We start from the raw sequence: 14,108 nt of genomic DNA, 5'->3' as shown, positions 1-14,108 counted from the left end.
AGAGGATGAAAGAGAACACACCGAGCACCGGACCAGCCATCTCTGCAGGTAAGTGGACACCAGGGGGGACTAAGTAGCCAGAGGATTAAAAAAAAATCCTCTGGCTACTTTAGTGATTCACTACACAGCGATTCTAACAATTGTTAGATTCCATGCTGTATAGTCTATAGGATTGCTTTTAAAATCCGATCTCCGATTAACAATCTCCCATTGACTTGCATTGGGATAGGAATTGGGATCGAGATCGGGTTCGAATGAAAAATGATCGAAAATCGGATTTTAAAATCGATCTTGAAAAGTCAAGATCGGCTCAACTCTAATTTTGACATGTTTTAAGGACATTACATCACAGTTGAATCAGCCTGTAGTGTGTTTTCCCACTTTAATTTTGGGGTGACTCCAAATCTAGGCCTCCTTTAGTTAATAAATTTGATTTCCATTGATGATTTTTGTGTGATTTTGTTGTCATCACATTCAACTTTGTACAGAACAAAGTATTCAATGAGAATATTTCATTCATTCCGATCTAGGGTGTGTTATTTGGGTGTTCCCTTTATTTTTTTGAGCAGAGTGTATACATATACAGTCCTATGAAAAAGTTTGGGCACCCCTATTAATCTTAATCATTTTTAGTTCTAAATATTTTGGTGTTTGCAGCAGCCATTTCAGTTTGATATATCTAATAACTGCTGGACACAGTAATATTTCAGGATTGGAATGAGGTTTATTGTACTAACAGAAAATGTGCAATATGCATTAAACCAAAATTTGACCAGTGCAAAAGTATGGGCACCTCAACAGAAAAGTGACATTAATATTTAGTAGATGCTCCTTTTGTAAAGATAACAGCCTCTAGTCGCTTCCTGTAGCTGTTAATCAGTTCCTGGATCCTGGATGAAGGTATTTTGGACCATTCCTCTTTACAAAACAATTCAAGTTCAGTTAAGTTTGATGGTCGCCGAGCATGGACAGCCCGCTTCAAATCATCCCACAGATGTTCAATGATATTCAGGTCTGGGGACTGGGATGGCCATTCCAGAACATTGTACTTGTTCCTCTGCATGAATGCCTGAGTCGATTTGGAGCGGTGTTTTGGATCATTGTCTTGCTGAAATATCTATCCCCGGCGTAACTTCAACTTCGTCACTGATTCTTGAACATTATTCTCAAGAATCTGCTGATACTGAGTGGAATCCATGTGGCCCTCAACTTTAACAAGATTCCCGGTGCCGGCATTGGCCACACAGCCCCAAAGCATGATGGAACTTCCACCAAATTTTACAGTGGGTAACAAGTGTTTTTCTTGGAATGCTGTTTTTTTTTGGACGCCATGCATAACGCCTTTTTGTATGACCAAACAACTCAATCTTTGTTTCAACAGTCCACAGGCTTGTCCAAATGTGCTTTTACATACCTAAGGGGGCTCTGTTTGTGGCGTGGTTGCAGAAACAGCTTCTTTCTCATCACTCTCCCATACAGCTTCTCCTTGTGCAAAGTGCGCTGTATTGTTGACCGATGCACAGTGACACCATCTGCAGCAAGATGATGCTGCAGCTCTTTGGAGGTGGTCTGTGGATTGTCCTTGACTGTTCTCACCATTCTTCTTCTCTGCCTTTCTGATATTTTTCTTGGCCTGCCACTTCTGGGCTTAACAAGAACTGTCCCTGTGGTCTTCCATTTCCTTACTATGTTCCTCACAGTTGAAACTAACAGGTTAAATCTCTGAGACAACTTTTTGTATTCTGCCCATGAACAACTATGTTGAACAATCTTTGTTTTCAGATCATTTGAGAGCGGGCTGTCCATGCTCAGTGACCATCAAACTTAACTGAACTTGAATTGTTTTGTAAAGAGGAATGGTCCAAAATACCTTCATCCAGGATCCAGGAACTGATTAAAAGCTACAGGAAGCGACTAGAGGCTGTTATCTCTGCAAAAGGAGGATCTACTAAATATTAATGTCACTTTTCTGTTGAGGTGCCCATACTTTTGCACCGGTCAAATTTTGGTTTAATGCATATTGCACATTTTCTGTTAGTACAATAAACCTCATTTCAATCCTGAAATATTACTGTGTCCATCAGTTATTAGATATATCAAACTGAAATGGCTGCTGCAAACACCATAATATTTAGAACTAAAAATGATTAAAATTAATAGGGGTGCCCAAACTTTTTCATAGGACTGTATATATATATATATATATATATATATATATATATATATATATATATATATGTATGTCAGGGTCTGGGGTTGCTAGGTGGAGTGGCATAGACACACAAGTCCAGATTATTAGTCCGAAAAAGAAGGTAGAGTTTTGTTTTCACTCCAAAAACAGTGCAGCAACAAAAGAAAACAATACAAAAGTAAATCCCTGCCCAGCTAGGCTCTAACTGAACATATAATAGGTGACCTTACCTATAATAACAGAATCAATAACAAGTTGAATCGTACAGGACACAGCTCCAATAGTATGACCTCCAAGGTCTGCTGCTGGAGCGACCTCTTAAGCATCCTTGATGAGGAGAACTCACAGCATGTGAGATGAGTGAGTAGTGAAATATTGGATATTCGTTTCGAGTAGACCCTCAATATTCGACCAAATATCGAATCCCATTATAGTCTATGGGGAAAAAATGCTTGTTTCAGGGGAAACCAAAATTCAACTAAGGAGAGCCACCAAGTCCACAATGACACCTCAGGAAATGATGCCAACACCTCTGGAATGCAACTGGAACAGCAGGGGAAGCATGCCTGGGGGCATTTAACACGCCCAAGTCCCAGTATTACCCCACTATCACAGCCTATCAATTACACACTTTCCAAACTCAATAGAACCTCTATGAAAGTGGAAAAATACTTGGAAACCTTCTTTCTTCTACATTAGTATGGACAGAAAGACAAATTTTAAGCTAAAGAAACATTAGCAGGCACCCCTTTAAATCATGTTGATCATGACAACCACAGATTACATAGGCAATGGGAAATCCAACAGCCCCCACCCTTAGTTGTCATTGTGTATGTGTGTGTGATGTGGTGAGACCTCCAAAAATTACTTTTCTGGCCCTTGAGGTGAGCCCTTCCAAATTAAGTTAGAGGCCCTTAAGCTAAGCCATACAAAAATTTACTTTTCAGGCCCTTGGAGTGAGTTAAAGCCTTGTACTAGCTGAGTTCTTGGCCCTTGGGGTGAGGTGAGCCTTGCACCAGCAGAGTATTAAAGGGGTTGACCACTTTATAGCTAACAGTGTGTAATGTGTAGCACAAAGATAAATAATAAACTTACTCTTAGACATTCATTTTCATTTCTGCCTCTGTCTCTTTATTTTTGAAGCCACGCCCGCCGCTTACCTGGCTCTGCCGACTCTCTGACACTCCTCCTCTGACCACTGAGCTCGTGACATGGAGGGACATGTGACACAGCTTGACCATGTCACGTGTCTGTGCCTGCTCTCCTCCTATCACTACTCAGCAAGGACCTTCTGACGTTACAGTCACATGGCATTCTCTAGTCTTGTAGGCGTGTAGGCGTGTCTATGCTGCAGGAAGATCCTTGAATATGTTGTACTCCCTGCAGTGGAAGTACATGCAGAGATGTGAGGTACCTGGTGTACTTTGGAGTGCATTGTGTAGTGGGGCTGAGAGCTGTAAGTGCATGCTGTACTGTGGGGGGGGGGGGGGGGGGACAGATCTATGGTGCATTGTGTAGTGGGGCTGAGAGCTGTAGGTGCATGCTGTACTGTGGGGGGGAACTGATCTGTGGTGCATTGTGTAGTGGGACTGAGAGCTGTAGGTGCATGCTGTACTGTGGGGGGGAACTGATCTGTGGTGCATTGTGTAGTGGGGCTGAGAGCTGTAGGTGCATGCTGTACTGTGGGGGGGACAGATCTGGGGTGCATTGTGTAGTGGGGCTGAGAGCTGTAGGTGCATGCTGTACTGTGGGGGGGACAGATCTGGGGTGCATTGTGTAGTGGGGCTGAGAGCTGTAGGTGCATGCTCTACTGTGGGGGGGGGAACTGATCTGTGGTGCATTGTGTAGTGGGGCTGAGAGCTGTAGGGGCATGCTGTACTGTGGGGGGACACAGATCTGGGGTGCATTGTGTAGTGGGGCTGAGATATCTAAGTACATGGTGTACTGTGGGTGGGAGAGATCTTGGGTGCATGGTGTACTATGGGGTAAGAGTTGTAGGATGCATATTGTAGTGTGGGGGTGAGAGATATGGGGTGCACAGTGTACTGTGGGGAGACAGATCTGGATTGTGTAGTGGAGGTGAGAGATGTGTAGTGGAGGAAGAGATGTGGGGTGCATGACGCACTATGGAGGAGAGTTGTAGGGTGCATTGTGTAGTGTGGGGGTGGAGAGTTGTGGGGTGTACTGTGGGGTGCATGGTGTACTGTGGGGAGAGAGATGTGGGGTGCATGGTGGGGGGGGCACTTGGAGAGCTGGGGGGTGATTTCTCCATGCACTGAAGGTAGATTCAGGAAGGGGGGGGGGGGGGGTTGGCGATGCACAAGAGGCTCACGAAGAATGGAGGAATCTTTCATATCTGTGTTAGGTTTGCATGAGAGGCGCAAAGAAACTCCTCCATTAGCGGTGCATACGCAATTGATAATGTGCTTTAGGTTACAGCCCCAAGTAGTTGGATGCAGCCAAAAAGCCTTGCGGGAAAAACCGCTGTGGAAACGCATAGTGATTTCCCGCAGCACTTTTCACACAAAGTTTGCATTAACATTATGGGGATGTACTACAGAGATATAGAATGCTTGTTTGGGGGTGCACAGGAAATATATGGCTATTGGTGAAGTAATTTCTAGCAGAGCTGGGGTAAACTTACAGGGGCTATCAGGGACGTTATCCCCTCCCCTGTGGGTATCTTGCAAGGGGGTCATAAGAATTTTAACTTTTCTCTGGAATTTGGACTGGTGAGGACCTGGTCCATCTGGAGTAAGGGGGCGTTCACACTACTGTTGGTGACCGTCAGCAGTGTCCGTGGCTATTGTCCGTTCAAGATTTTAGCAACGGACACTAGCTGAACTGTCAGAAGTCCATTAAAATTTCCATTCATTTCAATGGGCTTTTATCGTTTGTCCGTTTACACCCATGTCCGTTTTTTCCAGCGGTCAAAAAAAATCCTACATGCAGGACTTTTCTGTTCGTTAGAAAAAACAAGTGTCTGTTTTTTGTTTTTTTTAAAAAATTGAAGTCTATAGGAAACGGATAAAGGACAGTAACTGATAGCCATCAGTTACTGTCCGTTTTTGTCCGTTATGATAGGTGTCCGGTTTTTTTTTTTTTTGGGGGGGGGGGGTATTGTTTTGTTTTTTAAACGGACACTTTCATAACGGACTCCAATGGTAGTTTGAACCCTACACCTAAGGGATTTAGCCATTTCACTGTGAGCTGGCTAAATAGTACTTCAGTTCAGGACCTGACCGCTCGGGGGCAAAAAAGGTCCTGACCAGTAATGGAAAATAGATCACACTGAGGCGGCTAATACTATAAGTGATAAGGACCAGGTCCTTATGGAGTATAGGATTTAGTCACAACCCTATTGTAATCGATGGTGTCTGGTGGCATTTTATTAATTAGTCCATTTGAATTTGCCGCTCCATTCAAATTGGACGAATCATAGCGGCCATCCTCAGCTATTAGTTGCGCAGGATCCCCTAGGATTCAGCCCTGTGTTGTGACAGTGACAGCCATTGTGAGCGGCGCACTCTGCTAGCCGGAGGTGCTGAGGTGATTGAAGCTGTGTGATCACGTCCTATGTGTGGAAAGAGGCAGCTCTGTGATTTGCCTCAGCTCCAGCACTGGAATGCAGGCCAGTAGTTTCACTTTCAGTTTGTTGAAGTCACACCCACACAGGCCAGCAGGTAAGATAAATTTCTTTTTTACAGCACATTTGTCCTATAACCATCTCTCTGAGTTGCCTGGGGCGCTGTGATTTTTTCAGCTTAAGGGTGGCCAACCCCTTTAAGTATGCTGGTGTAAGGCTGAACTCACTTAAAGGGTCTAAAACTCTACTGGTACAAAGCTCAACTCACCACAAGGGCCAAAAACTCAGCTGGTGCAAGGCTCAACTCACCCCAGCAGAGTATTAGGCCCTTCAAAGAGGACCTTTCATCAGTTCAGGCACATGCAGTTCTATATACTGCTGGAAAGCTGACAGTGCGCTGAATTCAGCGCACTGTTGGCTTTCCCGATCTGTGCCCGGTGTAAAGCGCTATCGGTCCCGGTACCGTAGCGCTTTACAGTCAGAAGGGCGTTTCTGACACTTAGCCAGGGACGCCCTTCTGCCCAGCAGCGCCTATCGCGCTGTGCTCTAAGACTGGGGAGGAACGCCCCCTCCCTCTCCTGATAATACTCGTCTATGGACGAGCTGTGTGAGTAGAGGGAGGGGGCGTTCCTCCCCGCTCACACTGTACAGCGTGATAGGCGCTGCTGGGCAGAAGGGCGTCCCTGGCTAAGTGTCAGAAACGCCCTTCTGACTGTAAAGCGCTACGGTACTGGAACCGATAGCGCTTTACACCGGGCACAGATCGGGAAAGCCGATAGTGCGCTGAATTCAGCGCACTGTCAGCTTTCCAGCAGTATATAAAACTGCATGTGCCCGATCTGATGAAAGGTCCTCTTTAACTGAGTTCAGCCTTACACCAGCAGAGTACTAGGCCCTTTAAGTCAGTTCAGCTTTGATCTGGCCCCAGCCTCCACTACGTTCACCCAGTGTGCCGTGAGTGTTGAGCCGTGCACCAGCAGAGTTTTTGGCCCTTAGGGCGAGTTCAGCCTTACACTAGCAGAGTTTCAGGCCCTTTAAGTGAGTTCAGGCCCTTTAAGTGAGTTCAGGCCCTTTAAGTGAGTTCAGCCTTATGCCAGCAGAGACTTAGGCCCTTTAAGTGAGTTCAGCCCTACACCAGCAGAGTTTCAAGCCCTTTAAGTCAGTTCAGCCTTACGCCAGCAGAGTGTTAGGCCCTTTAAGTCAGTTCAGCCTTACACCAGCAGAATATTAGGCCCTTTAAGTCAGTTCAGCCTTGTCCCGGTCCCAGCCTCCACTATATTCACCCAGTGTGCTGTGAGTGTTGAGCGTGGCACCAGCAGAGTTTTTGGCCCTTAGGGTGAGTTGAGCCTTGTACCAGCAGAGTTTTTGTTTTTGGCCCTTGGGGTGAGTTGAGCCTTGCACTAGCAGAGTTTATGGCCCCTAAGGTGAATTGAGCCTTGTACCAGCAGAGTTTTAGGCTCTTAAGGTGAGTTCAGTCTTGGAGTGGCAGAATATTAGGCTCTTGGGAGGATTTGAGGATTGTAGGAGCATAATTTTATGCTCCTACAGGATGAATTTAGCCTTTTAGGAGCATAATATTAGGCCCTTGGGGTGAGCCTTAATGGGGTGGTTAGAAATGTGGTTTTTAACAGTCATAGTGGTGGTGGAGGAGGAGGAGGATGAACTTGTGAGTTGGAACAGAAACATGGAACTGTATCTCGTCATTCTCACTGAGGACAGGACATGCTGGTTGTGGGTCCACAACCACTAAATCGCCAAGAGAGGCAGACTCTTGGGTAGGAACACATCTGGAGGTAGTGGCTGAATGGCTGATGGAAAAGCCACTGGAAGCAATATCCGCTAGCCATTGTAACAACGGTTCCTGGTGCTCGGGCCTCGTCAGCGTTGTACCCTGCACCCTGTTGACGTTGCCATCAAGTCAGGAATTGTGGATGAGAGCAATGCTGGCTGCCCCTCACCAGTAGGCATTGGAATCGCAGTAGCTTGACAGCGGCCTGGGCCCCCACCTGGTTTTCCACGCCCCGTCCTCATCCCATTGCTCTAGCCTTTAACATTTTTAGATGTATACAAGTGTATTTTTTCTATATATACACGGACAGTAGATATATACAGCGTATATCAAGTACCGTATATACTGGATGCAAAGTATACAGCTTGCTTCACACCCGTATGGGACAGGTATATACTGTATACCAGTGGTAGGGAATTTGAGCCCTAAAAAGGGCTTTTGTGAAATTTCTGCAGGATGAGTGTATATGCTGATGGTGTATATACAGTCTTCAAGCAGTTTAGCTCTGAGGAGAGCTGTTTTTTTAATTTTTCCTGCCTAACAGAAGCTAAATCCTCTCTGATCCTCAGCAGACGCCTCTCCCTGTCTCAATCCAAACTACATCTAGCACGAATATGGCTGACACTATTCTTATACAGTAAATTCGAGGTCACCTGATAGCCAGCCAATGACTTTTTCCTATTTTTTTTTCGATGCCTACATTTTCCTGCTTCCTGTTCCATCTTCCCTGTACCGTTATTGGTGCAAAAGAAGCGCATGGGAAGGTGGGAGGGGATACGAATTTTACTGCGTTTACCGCATGGTATTCAATTGGAATCAAGTATCTCGAATACCTTACTATTTGATCGAATACCTTTTCGATCAAATACTATTCACTCATCTCTAATTCTAATGTTAGTCTATCGTCTAGTTTGGTGAGATATTAAGGAAAAAAAATCTATCTTCATTTAAGTCCAAGATTATGATAAAGTTTGATATCAAATATTATATAATATATAATATAAAAGACTTTGGCAGTTACATGTAGAAAAAGATGTGGAGGAAGAAACAACATGAAGGTATGAAAGCTATACGCTTAAGCTTATGCCAAGGACTGTGTGATTATTACAGGAGCTTTGGAATATCGATAAGCTGATGAAAGGACTGAGATATAAAGATTGTTCTTCATTAGAGATGAACAAACGCTGTTCGATCGAATATCATGGCGTTCGATGTATTCGTTCACAATCGAATACAAGGCCGCATACGCAGTAAAAATTTGTATCCCCTCCCACCTTCCCTGACACGTTTTTTGCACCAATAACTGTGCAGGGCAGGTGGGACAGGAACTACGACAATGGAGGCAGTGAAAAAAAATTGAAAAAACCCATTGGCTGCTGAAAACATATGACCTCCCAATTTATAAGAACGGCCGCCGCCCTATTCGCCATTTTCGCTGTGGGAGAGAGACATCTGCTGAGGGCTTGATAGCGATTAGCTTCAGATAGGCAGGGAAAAACCGAAGAACAACAACAACTCTTCTCAGAGCTATACACTGCGGGGACAGGGGTCCAGCTTTCCACGGACGGTGGAAAACAGGGATACAGAAAAGTTACAACTTCTTATATAACAGAGAAACAGCTTTCATTTTTGGCTGTCTGCACACAGAATAGCCAGAATACACATCAGTGACTAGATCATATAGAGCTGAAAAAAGCCTTGAATTTTGGGGGGGGTCTGAAAGACAGCAGCAATCCACTGCATTTACAAGGTCGTATAGCTGGAAAAAGCCTTGAATTTTTTTTTTATTTTTTTTTTTTTTTGGGGGGGGGGCAGAAAAATAGCAGCAATCCACTGCATTTACAAGGTCATATAGCTGGAAAAAGCCTTGAATTTGGGGGGGGGGGGACAGAAAAATTGCAGCAATCCACTGCATTTACAAGTTCATATAGCTGAAAAAAAAACTTGAATTTTTTTTTTTTTTTGGGGGTGGGGGCCTTAAAGATAGCAGCAATCCACTGTATTTACAAGGTCATATAGCTGGAAAAATCCTTGAATTTGGGGGGGGGGGGGCAGAAAAATAGCAGCAATCCGCTGCATTGACAAGATCATATAGCTGAAAAAAAAAACTTGAATTTTGTTGTTTCTTGAAAAATTGAAGCAATCCACTGCAGTTACTTCTTGCTATATACGTGCAAAGCAGCTTTTCAGGCTGTGTAGCCCCAAAACAAGGATACAGAGCAATTAGGTCAGGCTATGTACGCTCAATCCAGATATCCAGGGTGTGTACCCCCAAAACCTAGGTGGGAGACACCGAAATTCAGTCAGGTTATGTCCGCTCAATACAGTTGTTCACAGTGTGTAACTCCAAAACCTAGGTGGGAGAGACAGATTTTCATTCAGGCTATGTCCGCTCTTTTCAGTTTTTCACGGTGTGTAACCCCAAAACTTAGGTGGGAGAGAAAGAATTTCAGTCAGGCTATATCAGCTCAATCCAATTTTTAAGGGTCTACCCCTTGTATTTTTAATTTATTTCTGTGAAATTATTTCAACCAATAACTCAAGCAGTACAAGCACCGGACACTGGTACTAGAACACTGAAAACTGCTATATAAATGTAGTACAACTGCAGCCATTACTTCTCCGCCCTTTTGAGGAAACCCACACCATTCACTTGATATTCTTTCAAGGCTTTTTCTCTTCTCTTTTGCTGTAATACACAAATCTGCTGAAGTTCCTTTTGGGAGCTCAGAGGAGGTGGCCTCAGTGCTGAGAAACACATCTGATGTCCCTTGGCGAGATGCATTAAGAGAACCATCAACCAACCAAGTGTAGTCAGCTAGCATAGCATCGAGCATGGCTAAACGCAGAGAGCAAAGGTGTACCACTTCCAGAGATAGTAACTTCAGTGCTGCAGTTGGCAATGGATAGTCACACCAGATTGTCCTTCATTAAAGTTTCCTTATACTTTAGGAAAGAAACTTGTGAGGGTGAAAGGTTGAGAGATATGACATCAAACAATACTTAACTGTATTTGTGTGACTGGGAAGAAAGCCACCAGTTTCCATTGAGAATAGGTAGACATCAGCGACCTGAGTATCAAATATATTGTTTAGTATCACACCATATTGAGGGGAAGTGGTTCAACAGAGGGAGAGACAGTAAAAGGACCCGAAAAGAGATCCTGGGAGGGGGCAAGGGTGGGATGACTCTGTTGGGAAGATTGGGCATGTTGGGAGGAAGGAGGGGCAGACTCTTCGGTATGAACACGAACACGACTGCAGGTAGTGGCTGACTGGCTGCTGGAAAAGCAGCTGGAAGCATTATCCGCTAGCCATTGTAACACCTGTTCCTGGTGCTTGGGCCTGGTCTGCGTTGTACCCTGTACCCTGCCGCAGCTGTCATATCAGCAATTGTGATGAGCGCATGCTAATGGTGCAGAAACAGAGGGAGCTGACTTTGATGAACCTTTGGGTTTTGTAGATGGAACTCCATCAAAGGTCTCTGCTGCTCACACACCCTGCTCAACATATGGTATCTAGGGTTTCAGCATGTGGTGACCTCGCACAACAGCCGGTGCTTCAGGCAGATGTAGGCATTGCTGGAGTGTATTGAGGCTAGCACCAGGTACAGTAGCCTTGCCAAAGTGGGAGCACAAGCGCCGAAACTTTAACCAGTGAAGTGGACGGACCAGCAACTCAGATTCGGTGATGAATCTGGTACTAAAGAACTGCGCTCCCCTCAAAGATTAATGAACATGGTTTTATTGGCAAAAGAACTCACACAACGCGTTTCGGGCGTCAAACCACGCCCTTCCTCAGGTGCAATAGTTTCTACAAATAAAATAAAGTATCGCATAAATCAAATATACTCCATATTCACCATGAAAACAAGAAAAAAAATGGGGAAAAATAGCCTACGTCTATAAACACCAACCATAAACATTCTGTAAGCTTATGTACCAAAATAATAAATGAACAAACAGATAAAACATGTAGCCGTTCAAAATGTATAGAAAAAGCTTTGAGACACATGATAGAACAAACAAATCCGGAAATTAAAGAACCATCCTGAAAGTTTTTTCTTTTTCTTAAAAAATCAACCACTTCTATCTTAATACACAGGTTTCAAATTGCAGATATTAGTGAACTGACTTGTTTAGTTACTAAAAGCCAATCACACATGGTGCTCGAACAGTGCGGAAAATGCAGACATACATCTTAAAATCCCCAAGGGTGCCAAATCATACAAGTGGTTACATTGCACGCTTCTGGCCACCCCCTCAGAAGGGTCCTACTTGTTATTTATAATTCAATTCACAATAAAATTCCTAACATGAAGTCCCCAAGCCCGGGTAACATAAGTGTTGTTACCCAGGCCTGGGGACTTCATGTTAGGAATTTTATTGTGGGCCGTTGCAAATCACTGTGCCTCCCGCCGGGCTGACAAGCAATCAGCCCAGCGGTACAGTTAAGAAAATTATATTTATGTTGTCCGATTCTGGGGATTTCCTGTTAGTTTTATTTGTAGAAACTATTGCACCTGAGGAAGGGCGTGGTTTGACGCCCGAAATGCGTTGTGTGAGTTCTTTTGCCAATAAAACCGTGTTCATTAATCTTTGAGGGGAGCGCAGTTCTTTAGTACCAGATGCATCACCGAATCTGAGTTGCTGGTCCGTCCACTTCATATATATTCGCCTGCGAGGTGATAGGAACATTGCTGCTCTATCCGACTATTCAGTCATCGCATAGACAGAGTTGTGACTTAGGTTCACAATTCTCAAAGGTGAGCGTTACTCCTTTGTTAAACTACTCTATCATATTGAAATACTACACTACGGGTTGCTCGGTGTCTGCTATTCCATTTTGTTTTTGCCACTTTAACCAGTAGCTTGTGTAAATTGGGGTAAGTTGTTAGAAATCGTTGCACCAATAATTTGAAAACGTGGGCCATGTATGGACTGTGTTTGAGTCTGGCGAGCTCCAGATCTGCTACCAGGTTCCGGCCATTATCACATACGCTAACCTGCACCTGGGCCAAGGTGCAGTGGGGCAAAAAAAATTGCCATCTCATCCAGGGTGGCATCCCTGACCTTGGAGGCAGTGTGCTGTCTGTCCCCCAAGCTGATGAGCTTCAGCACGGCCTGCTGACGTCTCCCCACGCCAGTAGCTGGGGTCGATTCAACGGCGGAGGAGGAGGGTGGTGTTTCAGCACTCCTGCCAGGAATATTGGGCGGGGAGACAAGGCAGGCCGCCAGTTTGCAACCCGGTCCCAGCCTCAACTACATTCAGCCAGTGTGCCGCTATTGAGATGTAGCGTCCCTGGCCGCATGCAATTGTCCACGCGTCGCTGGTCAAGTGGAACTTTGTGCAACTTAGCGCAGAACTTAGGGCCCGCCTAATGTTATGGGACACACGCTGGTGCAAGGCTCAACTCACCCAAAGAGCCAAAAACACTGCTGGTGAATTTTGTTCAGTTCCAAAGGACTCTGTGTTTAGATTTGGCTCAGTCGCAGCTCCAGAACATGCCTTTGAAGGCAAGGTTTCCTTTAGTGGCTCCATCTCAGCAGGATGATGATGATGAAGCTTTGTTAAATCTGGTGTCGGAAGGGAAAGTGGTTTCTGATCTACATCTAAAGTACTGGAGCATGTTGTTTGGACAATTAACACCTGATCAGAACCCTGTAGAGGTAATGTAGAGTCGTATATTAGAGGACCATTACCGCTAGTAGTGGTTGCAGCCAATTCTCCCCCTTTGCGGTCCTCTAAATAAAAGTTACCCCCAGGACTTAATGCCAAAATGTTATCAATTTGACAGTTATAATGAAGGTCAATGTCTGGGTCCTCAGTCCAATCCACTGCATCAATCCAACACAATGAGAGTGATGGTTCTGGAACCACCGTTTTAGGGGCTAAGAATTTTAAAGGGGCTAACACTCTGCTGGTGCAAGGCTCAACTCACTCCAAGGGCCAAAAACTCTGCAGGTAGAAGGCTGAAGTCACCTGAAGGGCCTCAATCTCTGCTGGTAGCTCAGCTTAAGGGCCTGTAACTTAATTTGGAAGGGCTCATGTTAAGGGCCTTAAAAGTGAATTTTGGAAGATCTTACCACATCACACACACTTTGATAGAGGTTTTTTTGAGTTTGGAAAGTGTGTAATTAATAGTCTGTGATGGTGAGGTAAAGCAGTGACTTGGGCTTGTTAGATGCTTCCCCTCCTGTCCCAGTTGCATTGCAGAGGTGTTGTTATCATTTGCTGAGGTGTGATAGTGAACTTAGTGACCCTCCTGAGTCGAGATCCCCTGAAACTAAGCATTTTCCCCCATAGACTATAATGGGGTTCGATATTCGATTGAATAGTCGAATATTGAGCGGCTATTCAAAACGAATATCGAATATTTTATTTTTCGCTCATCTCTAGTCATGTGCATTACAATTTAGTAACTCGATGTGCCTCATATTAAAGAGGACCTTTCATGTACTCATGAATATGCGGATTTATATACCGCTAGGACGCCGACAGTGCACTGAATTCAGGTATGTACCCCGAAGCTGGAGAGAAATT

The 14,108-nt window shown here is 44.7% G+C and overlaps 2 protein-coding genes across 2 annotated transcripts in view; one reads left to right on the top strand and one right to left on the bottom strand.

Annotated features, from left to right (window-relative positions):
- LOC142190048 (uncharacterized) overlaps window positions 1–14,108 on the top strand; it is a 371,533-nt gene that overhangs the window by 339,149 nt on the left and 18,276 nt on the right. The window lies entirely within an intron of this gene.
- On the bottom strand, window positions 10,181–10,673 carry LOC142218749 (piRNA biogenesis protein EXD1-like; the record flags this gene model as incomplete). The annotated part of the gene is given in 4 exon segments (XM_075287650.1): window positions 10,181–10,285; window positions 10,287–10,485; window positions 10,487–10,548; window positions 10,551–10,673. Coding segments are annotated over 4 exon segments (489 nt in total), but the record flags the coding sequence as incomplete, so codon positions are not given.

Source organism: Leptodactylus fuscus, chromosome 1 (genome assembly GCF_031893055.1).
Source record: "Leptodactylus fuscus isolate aLepFus1 chromosome 1, aLepFus1.hap2, whole genome shotgun sequence".
Classification (NCBI taxonomy): Eukaryota; Metazoa; Chordata; class Amphibia; order Anura; family Leptodactylidae; genus Leptodactylus; species Leptodactylus fuscus.
This window is presented reverse-complemented; position numbering and strand designations above follow the sequence as displayed.